This window comes from Saimiri boliviensis, chromosome 9 (genome assembly GCF_048565385.1).
Source record: "Saimiri boliviensis isolate mSaiBol1 chromosome 9, mSaiBol1.pri, whole genome shotgun sequence".
NCBI lineage: Eukaryota > Metazoa > Chordata > Mammalia > Primates > Cebidae > Saimiri > Saimiri boliviensis.
The window spans coordinates 28,146,389-28,169,622 of NC_133457.1; the positions used below are offsets into that span (position 1 = coordinate 28,146,389).

Consider the following 23,234-nt stretch of genomic DNA (forward strand, 5'->3'; position numbering starts at 1 on the left):
AAATTTAAGTCAGAAATGATTATGCATAAGTTGTCTAAAACTATAACATAATATACAAATATTAGTTTACATAATCATTAAATTCTTTGAAGAGGAAACTGCCTTTTACCTGTGTGTTATATTTAAAATTACAAACGACACTGCAGCATTCTCAATGCTAACTGAGAGGAAAATATGTCTAAATTAAGAGAATGTCCGTATTATGAAATAGTTTCAAAGAAATAATTCGTTACTTAAATATTTGTTGAGTGCCTACCACACTGCAGGCATAATTCTAGGTGGTAGGCACACCAGCAGTGAAAAAAACTAAATTCCTACTCTCATGAAGTTTATATTGTAGATAAGTAGAAAATAAACAAATATTATATAGTAAAGGATGATCAATATTACACAGACGAATGAAGTAGGCTTCACAAAACTGGAGAGTGCAACTCAGCTTTTACCATTTTATAAAGGGCTATCAATGTAGGCAATATTTGAGTTGACATTTATTGATATGAGGAAACTGTGAGAGAACACTATTTATTGGAAAAAATTAAGGGCTCAATTTTGAACATGTTAAAATAGTGATGCCTATTAGACATCCAATAAAGGTGTTAAGCAGGTAGATTGAGCCAAAAAATCAGGGGAGAGGTATAAGGTGATGTGTGTATTAGGGAACCATCAATATGGATACGGTCTTTAAAACCAAGACAGTGATTGATATTACTGAAGAGTAAGTATAGGTGGACAAGATTAGAAGCCAAAGGACTGAGCCTTGTGACATTCCAACATTAAGAGGTCAATACAGAAAACCGGCAAAGAAGACAGAGAAGAAACAGATATCAATGTCAAATGAAATCAAGAGATCATGGTGTCCCAGAGCAGCCAACTGAAGAAAGTCACAGATGAGGAGAGAGATACTGTACTATAAAATACTCCTAATACATTAAGAACTGAGAGTTGACCACTGTATATGAAAATATGGAAGTAACTGGTTGACCATGAAAAAAACAGTTCCTGGATAGTAGTGGACACCCAAGACTGAATGGAGAGAATTCAAGAGAGAATGGGAATGCAGTTATTCCAATTCTGTGTATATACCAAAAGGAATTGAAAACAGGGTCTTAAAGAGGTCTGTAGCAGCATTACTCAACAATAGCCAAAAGTGGGAAGCAACTCAAGTATCTACCAATGGATGAATAGATAAAACAAAATGTGACACATACATACAAAAGAACATTATCCAGCCTTAAGAATAAAGAAATCCTGTCATTCCAAATATGGATAAGCCTTGAGGATATTATGCTAAGTGAAATAAGCCAATAACTAAAAGTTGAATAGTGTATAATCTTACTTATATGAGGTAGAGTAGCCAAATTCTCAGAGACAGAAAGTAAAATACTATTTCCTAGGAGTTAGAGGGAAGCAGGAGTGGGGAAATGATTGTTTAATGTAAACAGTGTTTCAGTTTTGCAAGATGAAAACAGTTCTGTGAATGAATGCTGGTGATGATAGCATAACAATGTTAACCTACTGAATGTTACTACAGTATACACTTAAAATGTTTAAGTTTGTAACATTTTATGTTATGTGTATTTCACCATAATTTTTTAAATGTTCATGAAATTGGTACCAATGAGAAGTGAAAGAGTAGTCATAATTTTCTGTAACTTTTTTATTTCACTTCACAGCTTGTAAGAGAGGAATGTATGTTATTTGTGAGAAAAGAAAAAAGACATACACAAAGTCCATAGCAGCCTTAAACATGATAGCAAAAATACTGAAACAACCCAAATGTCATTCAGCATATGAATGGATAAAGAATCTGTGTAAAATTGAATACTATTCTGTAATACAAATGAACACATTACTGATAAATTTAATATGGCTGAATCACCACATAGAGCAAAAGAAGTCAAAAATATATACTATATCATTCCATTTACATAAAGCTCAAGAACAGATATCACTAAATCTACAGTGTTAAAAATCAGGATAGTAGTTGCCTTGGTGTTGGGGATTGACTGGGAAAATGTACATGGGAATTTTCTGGGGTACAGGTAATGTCCTAGGTCTTGATAGAGGTGGACACATTAATCGAAAGGCATCTGATTGTACATTTAAATCCATCCATTTCATAATAAATTATTCCTCCGTTTTTTAAAAATAGACAATGGGAAGATAGAATGTGATGACAGCAAGTATAGACAACTCTTCAGAAGAGTTTTACAATAAAGGGGTGCAGACTTGGAAGCCAAAAAGAATTTTTGTTGTAGTTTTGGGTTTGGTTTTGGTTTTGGATGGAACACACTGCAGCATGTTTGTGTGCTAATAAGTATGATTCAAAGGGGAGGGGCAAAGTCTAAGGTGATGTCATTAAACAAGAATGAGAGAATGAGAGCCAGAGAGTAAGTACAGGTGTTAGCTGTTTGCAGCAGCATGACCACTCAACCCACAGTAACAGTAATGAAGGAGAAGTGTAAGGCTACAAAGCAAGTTAAGTTGGGAGAGGTGTATGAGGCCATGAGAAAGATCTATTCTAACTGCTTAATTGTACCTAGTATACAGTATATGTATATATACACTATGTAATGTACATACTAGTAAAGCAGCTTTGTTCTCACACTGCCCACAAACTTTCCCTTTTATCTTGGGTTTTTCATATTCAGAAGAATTTGCCATTTTATAATTAACTCTTGGTTTCACTGGCTCTGTAAGAAAAAAGAAAGATGTTAGTCCAGTCATTTAAAAATATAATGTTCAGTTTTCCAATCAATAAATTAATGAAACTATGCACATTTCCCATCTCTGGATCAAACTGAAGCCCACATAGAACAAATTCTAAACATTTATAATTTTATATATTCATAATGCATATATGTATGCAAATATATATATTTCTAAATTTTTTCTATCAAATTATATTAATCATGAAACATTAAATGTGTTTATTATCCTCCAGAAAAACATCTCATTTCTTTAGGAATTATTATAAATTCAAATTATGTTTTTGGTTCTGCTATTATTTAAATATAAAGCAATTTTTTTATTTTTAAAATTTTTCTAGAGTGAAATTTTAATTGAAAATTTTACACTGCTAAATTATCTTCCTTATTAAAATATTACATCAATAAAATTTAAAGAACAGTGCTGTAAAGTCTTACTTTTGCAAACTGCTATTATTATAATCATGTACTAAGTTTACATTTTTTGACACAAAAGCCCCCCAAAATACCCAAATAAAATTTATGTTGAAAATCAATGTGTCATGATTTGGGGGTTTAGAATCTTTATCCTGTATGAACAATTCTAAAACTTTAACTTTACATGTAACTAAAATGGAAAAGAAAGGGAATTATGTCTTTAGCATTTAATAACATGGTGATAAACTATTTACCTTGAATCTGTTCCTTCAGTAATTTTAATTTCACCTTTCCCGCAGAAAACTGTATTAATAAAATAGATACTATTTGTCAGGTATACATTATCTTATTCAAAGAAAGTTTAAGTTACTAACAAAAATATTAGAAAGGAGCCTTTGGTGCACTTTGAACAAAAATTTATTTTTAAAGAATAATATAAAATTAGTAGGAGATCGTCATTAAAGCATAAATACACTGTTTAATTTAATAGAAATTCATAAAAAAGAAAATAAATTTTGAAAATAATATGTAAACCAGTTTTTGAAAACATAAATTGGCTTTTAAACAAAAACCATTATATGTCATCATGAAATGACTTTAGGAAATTGCTAGTATTCAAATATGGTAAAGGTTTAATAAATCTTTTTCTGTTTCTGCTTTTTCTGAGACACACAATCTTAATATTTGTGTAGACTGAATCTAAACTGAATTGTGATTAAGTTATTCTGCTTACATTGCTATAGAAACCCATATTATTATCTTATTTGCCCAATTTAGAGAACTACATGTTTAAGCATCACAAGCTTATCTTTCAAATATATTATTTATAATCCCTGACTGTCCTAAATATTAGCCCACAATAATGAATAAATAAGATTCACTGCTAGATATTTCAAATTAAACAACACTTAATATTTGGGGATTTTTATCATTTTAGGAAATAAAATAGACTTGCCAATTGAACATGCTTGCCTTGATCTTATTAAAACCAACATTTAAAGTACACAAATGAGAATGAAGGATGGTGTGCATTTATATAGACACTGTCAATTCAGACCTAGTTTTCAATTTGCAATTTGCATGCTCAATTACTCATTTTGTACATGAGAATATGAGAACAATGGCTGCCTGTATATCTATGGCTGTACCAACTGCAGTCATCTGCAAACGTAGGCCTAATTATTCTCAGTGAATCTAGTGATTTTGCTTCAAAGGGCAGTTATTTTTCACATTCTTCAAAGTAACTGCTCAGATGCCATATGCCAAACATAGCAGAAAAGAAAATATGATTGAAATCATCAATGTTTCTATGAAACACACATTTATTTTTAAACTGCTAATGTTACACAAGTTACAGATAATCTAATCTCATCTTTCACAACCAAATTATCCAGTATGATTACCTTAATGATACATCTGAATTGAAACATGATCAGTGTGGTTATAGGCAATCCTGGATGGAATGGATAGATATGCCCAAGCAAAAAGAAACCCATTATTAGGAAGATTGTATAATTTGTTTTTATTATGAATAATATTGTTCTGCTCTATGAATACAACCATGTTTATTTCAAGTAATTCAAATTGCATAAAAATATTTCAGTGAACAAACTGCTAGCTGCTATTTTTAGACAAATATAATTTCTTCATAGGTCTGATTTTTATCTGTTTGGGAAAGGGTTGGAGGTGGGAAAGGGTTGAACCAAAGATACACATACTTGCACAAACACATACATACACATATACACATGTACATATACATATATACATACAGGCATATGTATATATACATGTATATAGAAAGATGGATATCTGTATATGTTTGTATATACAAATGTCAGGAATTTACTATACCAAAGCCTATGCCTTATTAACCTGCTGACTCCTCCAGCAGTAGGTACTGAAGGGGTGCTATCAGGGGCCAGGAAAGCTCAGTGGGTTTACCACACAGGTAGATTATCTAAGTCACTGGGGTCAGACTATGCTGTCATCATCAGCCTTCCTGGCATTCACAAATACCTCCAAGCTGCCACCAATGCCTTCATCTGCCACACTGAGCCCAAACTTCTCCCACAAGTAGCCTTTCAGACATTCTCACTGTCAGCCCAATTAGCTACTGAAACTTTGCAATTCTGTACTACTTGTCCTTCCTTCCAAGTTCCCCTGCCATTCCAGGGAGCATCTATTAAATAGCCATTTATGTATCTTATGCTTTAAACCTTTCCTGAAAATGTTTCATTCAAAATTTACATCAACCGAAACTCACCTTTACTTAGACACAATCTTCACCAAAGCACTTCCCTCAGGACCTAGCTCCAGAAACTCCCTTTTACACACTAGGAGAGATAAAATTTTTCAATTTGTTCTTCAGTGCTGCTTCCAGAATATTGTTCTGCTATCATTCAGCAAAGTTGCTTCTACTATAGGCCCCCACCATCCACTTGCTGCCTGTGTCAATATCTAGGATCTCTTCCACCTGAGCTTCAGCAACCTGCTCAGTATTTCTCTCCATCACATTTCTGATTGACAATCTTAGAGGCTTCAATGTACATGTTCACCTGACATCCTGATTTGAAGACCCTCCACATACTGGCCACTGTGAACATCTAAATGCCTCTTCAGCCATCTCACCATTATGACCAAATCTGGCATGTAAGCAGTATTCTGAATAGCCACACCTTCAAAATCTCAGACTCAAAAAAGTTTTTCAGTACCAACTTCAATCACCTTATCTCTCCCCTCTGAGAGCTCCCATACCTATGAAACATTGCAATAAAAATAGTATTGTGGAGCCACCTCCAAATCTATGCTGAACAACCTCAGTAGGCTCTGTGGCTCTTTGGCAATCCATTTACTCATTCGCTGCTAAACCCCAACCACAGTTCCCACAGTGGCTACTCCAAACCTCTTCATTCCCAAGAACTCAAATTTGTCCCATTTCCCTTCATTCACCTGAGCAAATGATACTGTCTTCAACTGTACTAAGAAAGTTGAGACCTTCCCATTAAAATATTTCAGTGTCCTACCTTACCACTAGTCAAAAATAATCTCTAAAATTTATTTTCATTGCCACTTATTTTTTCTTCCACCTTTCTTGTCACATGCACACACACACACACACACACACACACACACACACACACACACACACAGTGTCCTCCTTTCCTTAGTTAAAGCCTCTTTAATGAACCACCTTTTCAAAGACCACACCCCCAGCAACGACACCTCTTTCATCTACATTTTTACTCTTTCCTCTACTAGGATGTACATCTTTCATTGCACAAACTGGCTCACATCATCTTCCCAATTCTAGAAAAGAATATAATAAAGTTTTTCCTTGATTCTGTTAAACCCTCGGCTTTCGTGCTGGCTCCAACAATAGTCTTTACTCACTGCTTCCCACACTTTTCTTTTCAACCAATTGAAATCTACTCTCCTATTTAATATTGACACAATTATCAAATTTAGGGCTTTTGAATATTTTCATTATCCAGAAATAGACATTTTAATGTGTATTGTTTAGGTACCATTACAAAGGGGTTTCACATATTTCAACGAGGTTTTGATGTTGCTCAAAAGCTCTTTGAAGTGTTTAGTAGGTATTATTATGCATGTTTACAAATGTAATAGAGGCTCAAAAAGATTAAGTCAATGTTAATCTATATAATCTAATACAGATTTCTAGAACTCAGCACCACTGACATTTGGGGCCAAAAAATTCTTTGTTGTGGGGTTGTCAAGTGCATTGCAGGATGTTAAGCAGCACCCCTGGGCCATACTCATTATACATCTTTAGCAAACACACACACACAAAAAAAAAACAACAAAAATATTGCTCTCAATGTTAACAGCTGAAAATGTCTCCAAACATTGTCAAATGTCTCCTGGGAAGCAAAATTGCCCCCTTGAGAAACACTGGTCTAAAAAGAGACTCAAAATGTTTTTCACTACACGATATATTGGACAATATTGACTTTATATTTTCTAAAAATGCTCTCCTTTACTTTCATCCCTATAACATTAAACTACTTCGATTTTAATTCTGCGATTCTTTTTCTTCTCAATCTCTCTTCACTAGAGAGCTGGCAAATTATCTTAGACAAGCCTGAGAGCTTGCATGTCAAATCTCGGCCCTGACTTTTGACCTTGAGTGAGTTATTTAATGTTTTGATATTAAGTTACTTTATCTGTGAAACTGGAATAATAACAGCTTCTTAGGAGTGATATAAGCACTTAATGAGATAAAAAAGGAAAAGAAGCTAAACTGTTGACTGGCATTAAAACTTACTGAACTTATCGAGTGAATATTAAAGTTCTCTTTGGCAATATATTCTACACAGTGGCTTTCTTTAAGCTTTATTCTTTATATCCCTCTACTTTTTACACATTTTTTAGGGAGCGCATTTATTCTCTTAAATTTCACATGAAAATTCAAACAAAACTCTAAATCCATATCCTGTACTTTTCTAAGTCCCTTCTTTATGCTATCTATCTCTTAGTCAATCCAGCCTGTATATCAATTATATGTTTGACTCCCTCCTCTCCTTTGTTACTGTTTTTTTGATCCCACAGTTTTCTTTATATCTATTTTTCTACCCTTTTAATTTAGCCTCCTTTCATCTTACCTCTAGATTCTTTTAATAGTCTTACAAGCAGCCTGCTTCTAGTGAAATAAGTTTGTTTTAATTTTCAGGTAAGAACTTTTATAATTCATTTTTCCTTAAGATAGGGAATGACACTAGAGAATAAAACACTTTCTCAAAGCCAAAAACTTTAGATGTGCCAACTTAGATGTTTGTAGATTCCAACTGATCCAATGAAAGTTTAATGATTGGTACATAAAAAACTAAAGCTGTGTAAGTTAATACTTACAAAGTTACAAATCTTGTAGTAAAGAATCCAGAAGCAAAACTGTTTTCTTTATGTAAAGACACTTATCTGATTTTCATCTTAAATATAATATTTTATAGTGCACAGTAAAGGAACAACAATTCTATAGCTTGAAAACTGAAAAGTGTTTTTTTCCTTGGGTGTCTTCACACATAGACTCAACGGTATATGAATAATAAATTACTCAAGCAGAATATAAAATATTAAACAAATGTGATATAAAAGTAGGAATAAAGTCTCTCATTTGCTATTATTAAACCTTTCACCTTAGTTTAGAAGTATCTAGTTGTATTTTACATATTTTAAACCGGATCCACACTGAATGGAACACTTCAGTTTGGAATATGGAAAAATTCACTGCAAGTTAAAATTCTGAAATCAACTTGTAGCTGAAAAACAAAAACATAACTGAATAATGAAAGTTGCATATTAGCCTACAAAATGTATCAAAAATTGAATAATATGCAAAGTTGTTAAAATTAGAAGAGTAAATTCCTGAGTATAGAAGAAAATGCAAGGCTAAAAAATTATATCTTCTTGCTTAGCAAATTCAATGAGAATCAAATAGTATCTTCTTACCTTAATAACATTTCCTTTATTTTGTGGCATCATGTATGATTGATTACCCAATTTGCCCCCTTTTCCAGATTTCCAGTAATATCCACTTGACCTTTAATATATATAAACAAGACAAAATGTAATTACTAAATACATTTCTCCCTTTAATGAAAAGAAATATAGTTTTCCTGTCTTGGGAAATGGAAATTCAGTTGTTAACATGTAACAAACAAACAAAAAAATGAAAACAAAATACCAATAATGTCAGAAAATCCTCAGTAATTTTAAAATATAGCTTTATCATATTCATGATATGGGGATTTTGTGGGGAAATGAATAAAAGTGAAATATCCAAACACAAATGAAGAATTCTATTTTCTTGATATTCACAATAACTAAAGATAGCTTTATTGAGTCATAGGAAATTTTACAAGTCATTATGCAGTTTTAAAAGCTAAGTGTCCACAAATGTAAAGAGGAAAAGCAAACAAACCAATACCACAAAATATTCATAGCTCTAGTAAGCGATGAATTCCTTATTAAAACCTCAAATGATCTCCCACATTGACACATAACCAAGAAGGTAAACTTTAGCTGTACAGTTTTAAAAATATATTTACTTGAGCCTAGCAAAATATTTCTGTAATTATCAAGGCAGAGAGTCCAATTATCATTAAAGAAAAAAAAGACAAAAAGTTTCCCAACATCACACAGAATAAACAATTAAGATTAGAGCACTAGACTTCTATCTTCCCGGCTGGTGAGAGCAGGTTCTCATTCTGGCTATGACATTTAATATCTGTGTGACCTCAGAAAACAATGTAACTACTCTAAAAATTCAGTCAAGCTTTAAAATGTTAAGAATCATCTAGAAAGTCTTCCACAGCTTAGAAAAACTCACTCTTGAGTGCTGATTCCAGCAACTCTGATTCTCAGATGAGTACCATGATCCATTTAGAAGTCCAAACTAAGTCCAAATCAGTGAAGTTTATAAAAGAATTGGCCACTGGGTCATTAAAAGCAGCAAGACACATAATAAACTTTGTCATCCTGGATGACATACAACATGAGATGCTCTGATTCAACCAATTCTCTGATTATCAGTTGGGGCATGTATATAAGTTATACACATTTTTCAAAAAATTGGACTCTAAAGATAAAGACTGAAAGTATAACGAACACATTTGAACTGTTAAAGGTTCAGAAAGTACTTCTAGGTATTTGATGGTCATCATTTTGAGGACTAAACAAAAGTTAATTTAATATACAAACAGTTTGGTGACATTTAGTATCAGCAAAGGGACATGAAACATGCACTCTCATATATTGTAGGAAAAGATTATAAACTTTTGACATCTATTTAAAAGACAATTTCTCAATGTCTATCACAATGTAAAATGCACATAACACATTGACCTAAAATGACAGATGTAGGAATTTATGCCACAAACAGCTTTGCATATGTAAGCAAAAATACATGTAGAAGCATGTCCATGGCAGCATTTATAATCATAACATAATAAAAACATAATAAAGATCTAAAAAAATGCTATTATGTTCACACAGAAAATACTACAGAGCCACTAAGAAAATTAGGTAGATTAATGCAGTCTGATATAAGAGCACTATGATATATTACATAAAATAGTAGACTATTAATTAATCCCCATATTTTTTAGATGAACTCATTTGTTAAAATAAAAAGGAAAAGACGCAATATACACAACAAATATACACACTCAAAATAAACATTCATACACATGTATATACATAGATTTGTACAAAGACAAGACATTTGTAAGGAACATTTTTGGCATTAAAAGGGGTGCTAGAAAATGGGCTGGGAGTTATCCTAGAGCTAAGAAGAAAGAATTACACACACACACACACACACACATACACACACACACACACACACACACACACACACACCCCACATATATGTATATATAATAGCATTTACTTTTCAGATCTTCATTATGTGTATATATGTGAATTCTTGCCCCAGAAGTCTTTGAATAAATAAAAATGTCTCTAAAAATAAACTGGTGTTTATTTGCTATTGATGGCAACTATCTGAGAGCAAAAGGTAAAGTGTGCACTGCTGCCATTAACATTCTAGACCATAAATCAATGAGAAACATAAAGTTTAAAAAAAAAAAGGGAAATAAGAAAGAATAAGACCAAATAATGTTCAGAAGAAACAAAAGTAATGGTAGTTTTAAAAAGCAACATGTCTCATCTAAGTGACACAAAAACAAAAAAATAGAAGACCTTTGATATTTCTTGTTCATCAGGGAAAGTCAAAAATTATCCACCGATTAAACACTTTTACTGGAATGACAACAGTAGATAAAATAGTTCTTTATATAATTTGGTTGATTCTTCTAAAATTCTCTAAGAGTTTCACCCACTCTCTTTCTTCCTTTTCTCTGCTTCCTATGGATCGGAATTCTTGCAGCTTCTTCTCCATCTCTTGGTTCTCCAACTCTAACCGTACTTTCTCCATTCGCAGTTCATGAGCATTTCTGAAGACATAGATTTAAATATAGAAAGTTTGGAGTAAGCAAAGAAAACAAGCAAAGGCAAAATAATTGTACGTAATATTTTGATGTTAAATTAGAATCATGAATAATGAATAAAATATTTTACCTATTTCTTTTGTACTTCTCTGAAATCTGGTCTTTAAAGTTAGTATTTGCCCCCCATCAAAATCCTGAAGCAAGTTATCTCTTCAAATCTTAGACTTTTGTTTTAAGTATTACATTGCTAAAGGCTCAAAATCATAATTAACTTCATATATAAGGCATGTTATTATATATGCACAAACGTCTATAACATGCAAATAGAAAACAAAGAAAAAATATTTTCTAATTTTCATATTGTTTTGCCTCCTATGCAGTCAAGTAGTTTGAAGCACAGTGTTTAAAAAAATAGACAAAAATATTCATTTTGCTGAACTGGTCATCTTGGAAATTTTAAATAAACCTCTACCTTTGTGTCATATATATATATATATATATATATATATATATATATATATGATGCAGAGGAAAAGGTAGTACCTGTTTGAGACCTATTAAGAAGAAAGCTCCTGGGCCAGGTGCAGTGGCTCACGCCTGTAATCCCAGCACTTTGGGAGGCCGAGGTGGGTGGATCACTAGGTCAAGAGATTGAGACCATTCTGGTCAACATGGTGAAACCCTGTCTCTACTACAAATACAAAAATTAGCTGGGCATGGTGGCGCAGCCTGTAGTCCCAGCTACTCGGGAGGCTGAGGCAGGAGAATTGCTTGAACCCAGGAGGCGGAGGTTGTGGTGAGCAGAGATTGTGCCATTGGACTCCAGCCTGGGTAACAAAAGCGAAACTCCATCTCAAAAAATAAAAAAAGAAGAAGAAGAAGAAAGCCCCTATTAATGGTTTTGGTACAGAAGATCCCTGTACAAGAGATTTTTATATCTGAAACTCACCAAGTTGTTGACAAAAGACATTTTCTTCATTGTACAAAGTCTGGTTATCAGCATTAACCACTGACTCTTTGTTTCATAGATCTAACCACAACTAGTTGCCTAGCTTTTGCTATTCCAAGTGCAAATCTCTTCCTTCAATATTACATTAGTGTTTTACTACAAGCAAGCAGTGTGGGCATCCATGCATGCCATGGTATGGAACAAAATCAAGGCATGATGAAGATCAAAAAGGAGAAATCTTTCTAGAGGTAGTGAGCAATTACCAAAAAGCAAGTGGGCCAAGGATACGTCCCAAGAGGACACAATCCAGGAAGATATACAGGATGTGATAGGAAGGGCTGTCCAGAGGGTTCAGAGAAGCTGGCTAAGATACAGAAAGAGAGGCATTTATTTTCATTTTATTTACTCCACAACAAGTAATGTAGCTCCTACCGCAAACAAACACTGCTAGGTGATAAGATATGAAATACAATGGAGCTTCCAGTATTGAGAGAAATAGATAAGCATGAAGGTAATTGAAATACAATGTAATAGTGCTCTCATTGGAAAAGTACAGGGGGCTACCTGGGCACAAAGAAAGAGCACATACCTCAGCCTTGTGAATGCAGGAACAGTTCCTGGAGAAGGTGAAATCTGAGCTGAGACCTAAAGGATGAAAGGACTTAGCCAGTCAAAGGGATGTGGTGAGAGCAGTGTTCCAGAAAGAAAGGAGTGTGGACACAGGTAGGAAAGAGCAATGACTGGGTCAAGGACCTAGAAGTTCTCTGTGAACAGACATAAAGTGCAAATAGGAAAAGCAGCAGAAAATCAAACTGCTGAAGTGGACAGGATCATGAAGAGCCTTGCAAGCCATGATGAGAAATGGGGATTTATAGCGTGTGAACAATGAGGATCATTAAAGGGTTTTAAGAGAATTGATAAGACTTGCATTTAGAAGATCATTCAGACTGTATCAAAGGAAATCAATTAGAGGGTGCAAGGATAGAAGCAAGACAGCTAATTAGTATACTATTCCAGTAATCCAGATAATAGAAAATTTGGGTTAGTCTAACTGAGCAGGGGCAATGGAGAGAAACATGGGAGCTTTTGAGAAATGTAAGAAAATAGAACTAACAACTTGGAAACTGACCAGTGTGACTGACCAGAAAGGAAACAAGGAAGAAATCTAAAATAATCGCATGTTTCTTACTTGAGCCGTCAGGAGGGCAATGGCGTTATTTCCTGAAACAGACCATTCTGGGATGGGCTGCAGGTACAGTTGAGGATGAATCCTGCAGTTGGTCTCCCTGCCTAAAGTCTTGACAGCCTACCACACTTCACAAACTGCTTACAGGGGAAGAGTTAAAAGCACAAATATGATTGCATCACTTACTTGCTTAGAAGACTTTTGATGTTTTTGAGGTCCTACTGTGGTAGAGGAAAAGGGTAAGGCTGAAGGAAAAGACTGGCCCACTGACCAAGTGGTCAAGTTTATGTAAGGTTGGATTCTACGGGTCTCACACAAAACAAAGGATTCCTCCTGAAGACAACCTTATACACAAAGCCATAAAGCAAAAGCAAGGCCTCTGGGGAAAGCTAAGGTTGATCCTTAGCTTTATTTAATTTATTGTTTAAGAGATTTTTTAAGATTTCCAAAATGATCACTTCAGCAAAAATATGTATGTTGCCTATGTAGAAAAAAAATTGTTGCTTCAAATATTATGCCTTAAACTATTTAAATATATTAGAGCCAATATAGACAGTATGAAGATTAGAAAAAAGTTTCTAATCAACAGAATAAATCCAAGGGCTAGAAATAAGACTATTTTTTATTTGTTTTAATTATTACATTGCTAGAGGTTCAAAATTATAGTTTCTTCTCCATCTCTTGGTTTTGCAACTCTAACCGTACTTTCTCCATTCACAGTTCTTAAGCACTTCTGAAGACATAGATTTAAATATAGAAAGTAGATTTTTAAAAGACTACTTCTTATTTCTAGCCCTTGGAAAAGGCTAGAAAGAGGAAAAGAGGGAAAGAGGTCAAGAGGACCAGGAGAACACCAGAATGTCAGACACTGTAAAGACAATGTCAAATTAACAGGCTTGGAACAAGGGAAAAGTGAGAAAGGAAGCTCCATGGTAATCACCATGAGTGAGTATTCCTGTGCTGGTTTTTAATGGTTTGTGGATCATGGAGACTTATAGGTCAGGGAATAGTGATTCCCCCTTATTTCCAAATTCTTTAACATGACATACAAGTTAGTTATTATCGAGACCCTGCCTTTTTCTCCACCTTTCTTCTTAGACAATTCGATATGTCTGAGAAGTCTCCAAATCATGTGGTCTCTGTGTCTTTGCATGAGTTTCACCCAGTAACTACCCACCTAACCACATCTCTCACTCAAAATGTGGGTACCTCCTCACTCCTGCTCTGGCAGTTTGAGCCATGTTCTCTCCTAGTCCCTTGCCTGTACACATCACACCATGCTTCGTATTATATTGTCAATGTGACTGTACTCATTCATATTCTCTGCAAGCTTTCTGAGTGCCAGGACTATGACTACCTACTTTTGTAGCCATCATTCCCTAACACAGTATATAGAAAATGCACATAGTAAATGTTTGTTGGCTGAATGTTTATCAGCATAGACACGTGACCTTGAAATATGTCACTAAAATCAAATAATGCATGTCCCTTTTTGTTTTTCTATTAACAAAATTGGTAGTCTTAGCTATTAGGTAGCTCCACTCCCCATCAAAAACATGGTATGCCCAATAATGATAATGCCATATATTTGTAAGCATTTTCCAATTTATACAATCCTTTTATACTCAGTATTTCAAAGGTAAAGAGAGCATTAGAATAGCTTTGAAGATACTGAATAACAACAAAACTATTGATCTGGATCAAAAAACTCAGAAACTCAAATTAAAATGGATAGCCTGGGCCGGGTACAGTGGCTCACGCTTGTCACCCCAGCACTTTTGGGAATAGAGGTGACAGGATCACTTGAGGCCAGGAGTTTGAAACTGGCCTGGCCAACATGGCCAAGCGTCATCTCTATTAAAAATACAAAAATTAGCCAGGTGTGGTGGCGTGCACCAGCTACTTGGGCAGATGAGGCAGAATTGTCTGAGCCCTAGAGGCAGAGGTTGCAGTGCGCCGAGATCGTGTCAGTGTACTTCGGTGTAAACAACAGAGCAAGACTTGATACTTGATCTTAAAAAGAGAAAAAAAGTCTGTCCTCATCCCATGCTAGCAGGCTCTTACTGGTATTTGAGAGGAAAGCCCTAAGTATTTCCAGTGACTCTAAGATGTGATGTCAAAGAGAAACAGGGAGCTACACTCTCCCATACCCTTACAAGGTCATAAAATTCCCAGCAGGTCAGAAATTGTTTGGCCCTGGGTGAATGCATCTCCCAGTCACCTAGGACAGATCTCTCCTAGAAAGGGTAAATTCAACATAACGTCCTTCATGCAAAGGGCTAAAGAATGTAGTGCTCTCTATTTCCTGGGTTAGGAATATCTCACCCTAATAGTCTCCCTAAATTTCACGATAATCCTTACTAAACTTTGAATGGGAGTCAGGAAAAATATGTTTAACTTTCTGTTGTGTTAATTTAATAGGTAATGAGCCTATTAAAACCTTTATAACTTGTCACTTTGTTTCTTTCAGAGTAAATATTTTTAATCCACATTTTTAAACCCTATAGATTTATAATATTTCAAAGTTATATTCTTATAGCTAGTAATACAAGAATGTGAAAAAGTGGGAGATAAGAATTCACAAAACTTGAATTCAATTTTAAACAGCCTCATGGAAAAATATAGTCTAAATTACAATATACAGAAGCTTGGCAACTATCCCTACTAAGATATATATATATATATAAACTCACCTGTATTTTAGCTTTACAGAATTTCCAGGTTTTCCCCATGGAAGAACTACAAAATCTTTTGTGTTCATGATTAATGCCTTAATATTGTCTGAAAGTTATTCTGATTTGTGAACACTTCTGTAAAAATACAAAGACAAAAGAATTATGGTGGAGGTAAAGCAGTATAAGTTACAAATTCAAAATTCCATGTAATTCAGGAAAGTTTTTAAAACTTTATGAGAAAAAAGAATCAATCAAAGTTTAAACAGCAAAAACTACGATACACTGCCAGCCCTTGCCCCCTGCAGCCATGTATCAACCAGAGAATCAAAAATATTTGAACAGAAAATAATACCAAAAATACAGTACAAGTATTTACAGCATTTACATTGTATTCAGTATTAAAGTAAGCAAGAGCTAATTTAAAGTATACAGTAGGTTATGTGTAGGCTTTATGCATATTTTATATAAGGAACCTGAGCATCTTTTAATTTTGGTGTCTGCATGGTGTGAGGGAGTTACTGGAACAAATCTCCTGTGGATACCTAGAAATGACTGTATTTTAAATATAAATTATGTAAGTATTTATATACTAATAAAGTTAGAAATGTAACATGTCTGATGGAACTAACATTTACTAGTATTTATGAACAGTTGACCCTTGAACAACATGGAGGTTAGGAGGACGACTCCCACACAAAGTCAAAAATCTGTGTATAACTTCTAATTTCCCCAAATTTTACTAATAGCCTATTGTTCATCAGAAGCCTTACTGATAACATAATCAGTTAATAATTATGTATGTTATATGCATGTATATACTATATTCTTTTAAAAAGTAAGCTAGATAACAGAATTGAGAAAATCGTAAAGAGGAAATACATTTACCATTTATTAAGTGAAAGTGAATCATGATAAAGGGGCTTCATCCTTATTGTCTTCACACTGAGTAGACTAAGGAAGATGAAAGAGGAGAGGAGTTGGTCTTGTCTCAAGAGTGGCAAAGGTGGAAGGGGAGAGGATATGGAGGGGGAAGCCAGAGAGACAGGCACGCAAGTATAACTATCATTAAAATATGTATATTTATAAGTGGATCCATGCAGTTCAAACCTATGCTGTTCAGGGTCAACTGTATAGCAAAAGACTAGAGGAATATTCAACTAAAAGTGAAGGATGCATTCATTAAAACAAACCAAAGTACATATTCTATCTCTTTCTATGGCTAAGGCTATAAAAGTATATCAAGTATTTGTTCTACCTAAAAATAATACATGAGGCTATACAGAGAGAAATTTAAAGAATCTTCAAGACACAGTCTAAACCCAATAACCATTTTTTTACATATATGGCAATATAAAATGAAAATTAAGGTATGCAATAATTACCCAAAGGCATTCTAATATCATTTATCAAGGAAAATTTTAATGATGCTCTTTGGCTAAAATCAAAAATCAACATATTTGAGAAAGAATTTTTCAACAAGAAATAAAACAAAAAGGATTTTCTGCTTAACTCTGAGTTAACCAGAAAATAAAATTCAGAACGCCCTGTTTCCCAAGTATCCCAATTATTCATGGTTCTATAATAATTTACTCTGTAATGCTGAATTACTAAATCACAAGAACAACTATTAGATTTTTATAGGAATCAAAATTTCCAAGTTCTAAGAGATTTTAAAGAAATATGAGTCAATATTATAGTGACCATAGACTTAAATACCCACACCATTTGATGTTGTCATTTATATTTGTGTTCCAATGTGTGTGCTCATAACCACAATAAACATTTATTAAGGGACTGCTATATCCAAGGCAGTGTGCTAAGAGGCATGAAGAGCAGTCAAGGCCCAAGGAGATTTGTTTTCTGAGCTAAAATGGTTTGGAGTCAAATAGGGCACATAAGACCCTAAATATAAAAGCCATAAAACAATGTAAAAATTATAAGCATTATAAAATTTATACATGTGATAATATAGGAAGTGAAGAAAAAGAGAGAATTCAGCTGGCTACCATTTAACTAAAACTTTGAAGGAGAAAGGAGGCTTACAGATAAAGACATGGATTAGGTTCATTCCACACTGTTGGAAAGAACAGCTCTTGAATGGGGGACTAATGAATAGTTTCACTTGCTTGCTGTGCAGGTTACATGGAAGAAAAATAAATAAACATGAGTTTAGATATAGTGGCTGAGGCCCAATAAAGAGTGGCTTTAAATGCCAAGTTTATGGCATCTGGAATTTATTCTGTAGCTAATAAGAGTCTAATGGGGATTTAGCAGCGGGGAAACATGTCTAGAAGCTTTGTTCTAGGACTCAAGGAAAGACGGCACCAAAATTGGAGTTGCCTAATAAAAGACTACTTAGACATGAAAGTCTACATAACCAAATAAGTTCTTCATTGCTGTTCCTTTGGGAGACTATCTTATATTTCAATGATGCAACCACTGATAAAAACATTTTTGGAATGCCTTTTTTGAAACTATCTGCAAAATCCATTTTAAGGCTGGGCATGGTGGCTTATGCCTGTAATCCCAGCAGTTTGGGAAGCCCAGGTGGGCAGATGATTTGAGGTCAGGAGTTCAAGACCAGCCTGGCCAACATGGTGAAACACTGTCTCTACTAAAAACACAAAAATTAACTGGGCGTGGTGGCATACACTTATAATCCCAGCTACTTGGGAGGCTGTGGCAAGAGAATCACTTGAACCCAGGAGGTGGAGGTTGCAGTGAGCTGAGATCATGCCACTGCACTCAGCCTGGGTAACAGAGCAAGACTCCATCTGGAAAAAAAAAAAGGAATCCATTATACACCAACAAACACACAAATCCATTTTGTTGTGCCTCATTTAAAATTAAAAATGATTGTGCAATAGGAGCAACTGTTTTTTCTCACTCAAATCTACCTCCAAATTACTTGCACTGTCTCCAAAACTTAAATCTAACCTGAAAGGGCAGATCTTTACCATTTTGGAGGAAATTCTCAAGAAATTTCTCTGAAGATGATTACAAAATGGAATTACACAAAATAATCACTACATTTTAAATAAGTTAGTGGTTGCATCATGGGACCAGTAATATTTGTACCTTCAATCCACAAACTTGTATTTAACTATTCTTTTGTGATCCCTATTATGGGTACTGAGGTTACGATGGCAAATAAGCCACAGTGTCTTCCCTTGAGGCCTTCGCAATCAAGAGAAAATCCACACAAGCAATCACTGTATCATGGGGCATTTTGATGGAAGAATCTGCTGGAAGAGTTTCACTCAGACTCAGTTTTCAATCATCAACTCCTGTTTCTCAAAGCTAAATGAGTGTCAAAGAGAATAAACATACCACAACAATAGAAAACTAAGATTTGGTTTGCTTTCTACTCCCTCATTTTTGTAGGTAGTATGTTTGTCCCATTTTTATCAAACAGAAGCTACCAAAGGCACCTTTAAAAAACCTCCAAGAATAATCCTGCTGCATAACATGGAGTTTGTATTGCCTTTTTTTAATTTTTTTTTTTTTTTTTTTTTTTTTTGAGATAGAGTCTTGCTCTGCCACCCAGGCTGGAGAGCAGTGGTGCAGTCTTGGTGCACTGCAACCTCTGCCTTCTGGGTTCAAGCCATTTTCCTGCCTCAGCCTCTTAAGTAGCTGGGATTACAGGCATCCACCACCATGTCCAGCTAATTTTGTTCATATTTTTAGTAGAGACGCGGTTTCACCATATTGGCCAGGCTGATCTTGAACTTCTGACCTTATGATCCACCTGCCTCAACCTCCCAAAGTGCTGGGTGTACAGGTGTGAGCCACTGCACCTGGCCTGCTTTCTGATCATATTCATGGACTCCAACTACTGGACTTCTGTCTACTATTGATAACTTTGTCATAAAAACTTCCATAATGTTGTTATTATCATTAAAGAGATAAAACAAGAAGATAAAACAAGAATCCCCAAAGTTAATCTGTCTGATTAATCAAAATAATCTAAATTGCTATAATTTTGTTTACACATTGATACAGTATATGTGTATGTACATATATATAAAGTCAAACTGATATATGATGATTGATTTTACCTATACAAAGAATGAATGAAAATCTGTAAAGTCTTATTAAAATGAGATGACTCAGATTTATAGCTTTACTGATGGTGTGATTTAACCAAAAAATGGTCTTATTCAAGGAGGATTTCACCTCACTGAATGCAATTAGTACGACTTCTTCTCAATTACATATTTTATCAAGTCACCTACATAAGCCAATTTACTTGTATGAAGAAAAAGGGGAGATTATAATTCTGAGTCATGCTATTTGCCTGTTTCCCTTTGTAAAGCCAACAGAGAATTTAGTCACCTTTCTTGGGATAGCAAGGATATAACAATGTCAGCAACAAGAAGAGCAAAGCACGAAATTTTAGGCACTTAATAAAACCCAAGGAATACAGACAAACTCCTTATGATGCAAACCTTATAGTTCCTTGCCTCTTTCGGTCATTCAGTTTTTTAATAACTAAATACCAAAAATTTAGATAAATGATTTGGAAAAGTTTCTAGTTACCTGATTTATTAGACTAAATCATTTTTCTGTCTACGACCCCATTTCTCCCCACACATAACACCTAATATAACTCAGAATTGCCCATGATGGTTTGGTGATCCTTCTACACATGTTCCTACTTTGCGAAAGCAACCCACATATCAAAACCTACTGCCACAGAATGGAAACAAGGAATTTACAATGCTCTACACAGCTAGAAACTCAGAGCATTAACAGGTGCAAGAGAACGCCACTGGCAGAATGGGAGGTTTGGGAAACCACTGTTTTCAAGATGGGCCACGTTTTGTAATTGAAAACTTAGGATTAGTTAATTCTACTCATGACTCAGATCATGTTAGGCACAAAACTTAAGAACCATAAATAGGAAATTTTCCTTACTGTAGCAATGTTTTGAAAAGGTCTAATCAGCAAGCAACTTTGGAAAAATTAACATTTTTAGGTATTTAGTACCATAGCACTTAGAAATCAGAGACCCAAGAAAGAAATGTTAAATGAGAATTTAAAATAGGTGTTTTTAATAATTAAAAAACTTTTACTTTTAACATTTCCTGTATCTGTAATTATACACACACACACACACATATATATATATATATATATCTTTAAATCTGTCATACATATATAAATCTTTTAAAAATTCTATGGCAAGAACAAATAATACATAATTCCTAGAATAGAATCTTGTGCTGGAGTGTCCTACTAAATAAATGTATGTATGCCACATTCTCATAGCAAAAGCTCTAAACTAAAGCAGATATTGATATGGTTTGGCTATGTCCCCACTGGAATCTCATCTTGAATTGATAATTCCCATAATTCCCACATGTGGTGGGAGGGACCCCATGGGAGATAACTGAATCATGGGAGCAGTTCCCCCTGCCCCAACTAATTTCATGTTAGTAAGTTCTCACGAGATCTGATGGTTTTATAACAGGTATCCCCCTTTGCTTGGCTGTCATCCTTCTATTTCCCGCCACCATGTGAAGAAAGATGTGTTTGCTTTCCCTTCTGCCATGATTCTAAGTTTCCTGAGGCCTTTCCAGCCCTGCAGAACTGTGAGTCAATTAAACCTCTTTCCTTTATAAATTACCCAGTCTCGGGTATTTCTTCATAGTATCGTGAGAGCAGACTAATATAGGTATTAATTTCAGGTTGCATTCAATCAGCCCAACAAGATATCTGATAATAAAATACTGCATCAAGGCACTAATTAGTACCCAAGTCACCTATTTTTTTCTTACCATCTATAGGGGGGTTCTTTTAAGAACAACTGAGAAACTTTGCCTTTAGATATCAAGGGACATTGTACTGTTTTAAAGTACTTTCAATTTTAAAAATAATAAGCAATATTAAAAGGTACTGATGTTAAGGTCAGAAGACCTAGGCATCCTAAATTCACTGGATTTAAGGTCAGATGACCTTTGTGTGACAGCAATCTCTGAACTTCAGTGTATCCATGTAGAAAATGGTAAAGATCCTCTCCCTGCTCTAATTTGCAGGATATTAAACAAACAGTGTCTGATCCGTGACCTGTAAAGCTGTAGGCTCCTATAACACCTCCAGAGAGCTCATGGTTCAGGGAAAAGGGCAGCCTTAGAAACTACCTAGAGAAGAAAATGGAGCATCAAGGTTCTACCTTATCCTTAGCATCTCTTGTTTTCATCTTTTTTACATAGTGAGCTTTAGTGTTTACCTCTCTGCTCAGCAAGTTGTATTCTATTTGATGCCCAGTTTGAAGGCTGCCTCTAGTCATGAAGATTCCCTCCACCAAAACCAAGCATCTCATACAAAAAAACCATGTTTATTAAACTCATCTGCTATTGTATGCTACTTTGTTTTTTTGTTGTTGCTTTTGTTTTTTGGGTTTTTTGTTTTTTGTTTTTTGGGTTTTTTTGCATCTTTATTTATACAGATTTTGTTTCCCTAAGTAGCCCAAATATTTGAGGGTAGTCCCACCACTGACTTTTGAATCTCTAGCAATTAGTATGGTGCCTACACATAATGTACTGCCAATGCTAATGTGCTACATATGAAATTTTTTTCTACTGCTTTTAGTTTTTTGCACAACCTACCCTATGGAAAAAAATTAAACACATCCTCTTTCCCACTTCAACTAAACTTCTTTTCTTTTTTCTGTGTTTTCTACCGACCATGATAAGCAAATAATAAATATACATTGAACTCTTCCCTTGCCAGGAGTCAGGGTAAGCACTGAGGAACAAGGTCAACCAGACAGGCATAATATCAGTCTTCACTGAATTTACACTCCAGTGAAGGAAGTAGCTAAAAATGAAAAAGCAAATAAAATAATTGCAAAAATTATTAAGTGTCTTGAAAGACATAAAGGAACTACTTTCAGACAATTCATTTGTAATACAATTGGTAAAATCATGGCAGGTCAGGGCAAGCCTCTGGGTAGATTAAAAGATAAGCTAAGTTGGAGAAAGGTGAAGGGAGTTATTTTTGCATAAACATACAGTTTGCATAATTTTAATCCTGTGTAGCTTCAACTTTACTAGATTTTTTTAAAATGAGCCTTGCTAACTTTAGATTTGAAGTTAAGCTGTAAAATATATATAACTGAACCTTATATACCTGAGTCCCTCTACTGCTGATTTTGGGAAGAAAAAAATAAACTTCCATATCTTCAGATTTCTCAGGAATCAGGCACCCCAGACCCATAGCCTTTACTTGGGAGACTTCAAGAACGAAGCAGATGCATGTAAAACGAGCTGGCAGATTAAAGACAACAAAAGAGGATGAAATATAGTTTCTCAGGGCGCCAATTTT

General features: G+C 34.6%; 1 protein-coding gene across 4 annotated transcripts in view; it reads right to left on the reverse strand.

Annotated features, from left to right (window-relative positions):
- Positions 1–23,234, reverse strand: part of ZBBX (zinc finger B-box domain containing) — a 121,496-nt gene that overhangs the window by 97,485 nt on the left and 777 nt on the right. For 2 of the 4 annotated variants that reach the window (XM_039480267.2, XM_003924972.4), the window contains exons 2-6: positions 15,924–16,040; positions 10,988–11,101; positions 8,595–8,685; positions 3,380–3,428; positions 2,584–2,693 (exon numbers count right to left, since the gene is read on the reverse strand). In XM_039480267.2, the coding sequence (XP_039336201.2) occupies positions 2,584–2,693; positions 3,380–3,428; positions 8,595–8,685; positions 10,988–11,101; positions 15,924–15,991 (432 nt within the window). In that variant the 5' untranslated portion in view covers positions 15,992–16,040. Of the gene's footprint in view, positions 1–2,583; positions 2,694–3,379; positions 3,429–8,594; positions 8,686–10,847; positions 11,102–15,923; positions 16,041–23,234 lie in introns of those variants that run through there. The other 2 variants (XM_010335699.3, XM_010335700.3) reach the window with 2 other exon arrangements.